At 61.1% G+C, this 3,566-nt stretch overlaps 1 protein-coding gene across 1 annotated transcript in view; it reads right to left on the bottom strand.

Moving 5' to 3' along the window:
- Positions 1 to 3,566, bottom strand: part of LOC104295380 (sarcoplasmic/endoplasmic reticulum calcium ATPase 1) — a gene marked incomplete at its 3' end in the record, with an annotated part of 15,689 nt that overhangs the window by 11,014 nt on the left and 1,109 nt on the right. The window contains exon 2 of the mRNA XM_009895136.1: positions 3,067 to 3,153. Within this exon, the coding sequence (XP_009893438.1) occupies positions 3,067 to 3,153 (87 nt within the window). The remainder of the gene's footprint in view (positions 1 to 3,066; positions 3,154 to 3,566) is intronic.

Below are 3,566 nucleotides of genomic sequence, written 5' to 3'. Positions count from 1 at the left end.
CCGTGGGGACGTGGAGGTGGGACGTGGTGGGGACACGGGGGGGGACACGTGGTGGGACAACAGTGGAGAGATGGGGGATGTGGTGGAGACACCAGAGGATGTGGTGGGACGTGTAGGACACGCGGTGGGGACACCAAGAGACGTGTGGTGGGACGCGGAGGCGGCACATGGAGGTGGGCCATGGAGGACACGTGGTGGGGACACCGGGGGACGTGTGGTGGGACACGAAGAACGCATGGTGGGGACACCAGGTGACGTGGGACGGGACACAAGGGACATGGTGGGACAGGGAGGACACGTGGTGGGGACACCGGGGGACGTGTGGTGGGACACGAAGAACGCATGGTGGGGACACCAGGTGACGTGGGACGGGACACAAGGGACGTGGTGGCACAGGGAGGACACGTGGTGGGGACACCGGGGGATGTGTGGTGGCACACGGAGGTGGCACATGGAGGTGGGCCATGGAGGACACGTGGTGGGGGCACCGGTGGACGTGGGACGGGACACAAGGGACATGGTGGGACAGGGAGGACACGTGGTGGGGACACCGGGGGACGTGTGGTGGGACACGAAGAACACATGGTGGGGACACCAGGGGACATGGGATGGGACACAAGGGACGTACGGTGGCACACGGTGGTGGCACAGGGAGGACACGTGGTGGGGCCACCAAGAGACGTGGGATGGGACACAAGGGACATATGGTGGCACACGGAAGACACGTGGTGGGGACACCAAGAGACGTGTGGTGGGACATGAAGAACACATAGTGGGGACACCAGGGGACGTGGGGTGGGACACGAGGGACATACGGTGACACACGGAGGTGGCACAGGGATCCCAGTCCCTTCCAGTTCATCCCAGTCCACCTCAATCCCCTCCCAGTTCATTCTAGTCCATCCCAGTCCATTCCAGTCCATCCGAGTCCCCTCCCAGTTCATCCCAGTCCCCTCCCAGTTCATCCCAGCCCCATCCCAGTCCCTTCCAGTTCATCCCAGTCCACCTCAATCCCCTCCCAGTTCATTCTAGTCCATCCCAGTCCATTCCAGTCCATCCGAGTCCCCTCCCAGTTCATCCCAGTCCCCTCCCAGTTCATCCCAGCCCCATCCCAGTCCCTTCCAGTTCATCCCAGTCCACCTCAATCCCCTCCCAGTTCATTCTAGTCCATCCCAGTCCATTCCAGTCCATCCGAGTCCCCTCCCAGTTCATCCCAGTCCCCTCCCAGTTCATCCCAGCCCCATCCCAGTCCCTTCCAGTTCATCCCAGTCCACCTCAATCCCCTCCCAGTTCATTCTAGTCCATCCCAGTCCATTCCAGTCCATCCGAGTCCCCTCCCAGTTCATCCCAGTCCCCTCCCAGTTCATCCCAGCCCCATCCCAGTCCCTTCCAGTTCATCCCAGTCCACCTCAATCCCCTCCCAGTTCATTCTAGTCCATCCCAGTCCATTCCAGTCCATCCGAGTCCCCTCCCAGTTCATCCCAGTCCCCTCCCAGTTCATCCCAGCCCCATCCCAGTCCCTTCCAGTTCATCCCAGTCCACCTCAATCCCCTCCCAGTTCATTCTAGTCCATCCCAGTCCATTCCAGTCCATCCGAGTCCCCTCCCAGTTCATCCCAGTCCCCTCCCAGTTCATCCCAGCCCCATCCCAGTCCCTTCCAGTTCATCCCAGTCCACCTCAATCCCCTCCCAGTTCATTCTAGTCCATCCCAGTCCATTCCAGTCCATCCGAGTCCCCTCCCAGTTCATCCCAGTCCCCTCCCAGTTCATCCCAGCCCCATCCCAGTCCCTTCCAGTTCATCCCAGTCCACCTCAATCCCCTCCCAGTTCATTCTAGTCCATCCCAGTCCATTCCAGTCCATCCGAGTCCCCTCCCAGTTCATCCCAGTCCCCTCCCAGTTCATCCCAGCCCCATCCCAGTCCCTTCCAGTTCATCCCAGTCCACCTCAATCCCCTCCCAGTTCATTCTAGTCCATCCCAGTCCATTCCAGTCCATCCGAGTCCCCTCCCAGTTCATCCCAGTCCCCTCCCAGTTCATCCCAGCCCCATCCCAGTCCCTTCCAGTTCATCCCAGTCCACCTCAATCCCCTCCCAGTTCATTCTAGTCCATCCCAGTCCATTCCAGTCCATCCGAGTCCCCTCCCAGTTCATCCCAGTCCCCTCCCAGTTCATCCCAGCCCCATCCCAGTCCCTTCCAGTTCATCCCAGTCCACCTCAATCCCCTCCCAGTTCATTCTAGTCCATCCCAGTCCATTCCAGTCCATCCGAGTCCCCTCCCAGTTCATCCCAGTCCCCTCCCAGTTCATCCCAGCCCCATCCCAGTCCCTTCCAGTTCATCCCAGTCCACCTCAATCCCCTCCCAGTTCATTCTAGTCCATCCCAGTCCATTCCAGTCCATCCGAGTCCCCTCCCAGTTCATCCCAGTCCCCTCCCAGTTCATCCCAGCCCCATCCCAGTCCCTTCCAGTTCATCCCAGTCCACCTCAATCCCCTCCCAGTTCATTCTAGTCCATCCCAGTCCATTCCAGTCCATCCGAGTCCCCTCCCAGTTCATCCCAGTCCCCTCCCAGTTCATCCCAGCCCCATCCCAGTCCCTTCCAGTTCATCCCAGTCCACCTCAATCCCCTCCCAGTTCATTCTAGTCCATCCCAGTCCATTCCAGTCCATCCGAGTCCCCTCCCAGTTCATCCCAGTCCCTCCCAGTACTTCCCAGTTCATCTCAGTCCCCTCCCAGTCGTCCCCCCCCGAGTCCCAGTTCCCTCCACTCCCCTCCCAGTCCACCCCAGTTCCCTCCCAGTTCATCCCAACTTCCCTCCAGTCCCCTCCCAGTCCATCCCAGTCCTTTCCAGTTCCCTCCACTCACCTCCCAGTTCACCCCAGTCCTTTCCAGTTCCCTCCACTCCCCTCCCAGTCCATCCCAGTCCCCCCCAATCCCCTCCAGTCCCCTTCCAGTCCCCCCCAACTTCCCCCCCCTCCCCCTCCAGTCCATCCCAGTCCCTTCCAGTTCCCTCCAGTCCCCCCAATTCCATCCCAGTCCACCCAGTTCCCCCCCCCAGTCCATCCCAGTCACTCACCAGTAAGGATGGACTGGTCCACCCGCAGCGTCGTTGACTTGATGGAGATGATGCGGATGTCGGCCGGCACCTTGTCGCCCACTGGGGGGGAACTGGGGGTTACTGGGAGCTACTGGGAGCACTGGGAAGGGGTGAGGGGAGCTCCTGGAGGTTACTGGGAAGTACTGGGAGGACTGGGAAGGGGTGAGGGGAGCTCCGGGGGGTTACTGGGAGCACTGGGGGTTACGGGGAGCTACTGGGAAGGGGCGAAGGGAGCTCCTGGGAGTTACTGGGAGCACTGGGGATTACTAGGAGCACTGGGAAGGGTTACTGGGAGCGGGCAAAGAGAGCTCCTGGGGGTTACTGGGAGCACTGGAAGGGGCTGAAGGGAGCTCCTGGGGGTTACTGGGAGCACTGGGAGGGGGCAAAGGGAGCTCCTGGGGGTTACTGGGAGCACTGGGGGTTACTGGGAGCACTGGGAGGGGGCAAAAGGAGCTCCTGGGAGCACTGGGGGG

This window comes from Charadrius vociferus, unplaced genomic scaffold (genome assembly GCF_000708025.1).
Source record: "Charadrius vociferus isolate BGI_N301 unplaced genomic scaffold, ASM70802v2 scaffold651, whole genome shotgun sequence".
Classification (NCBI taxonomy): Eukaryota; Metazoa; Chordata; class Aves; order Charadriiformes; family Charadriidae; genus Charadrius; species Charadrius vociferus.
Note: the sequence above shows the minus strand (reverse complement) of the source record. Positions and strands in the feature narration are given on the sequence as shown.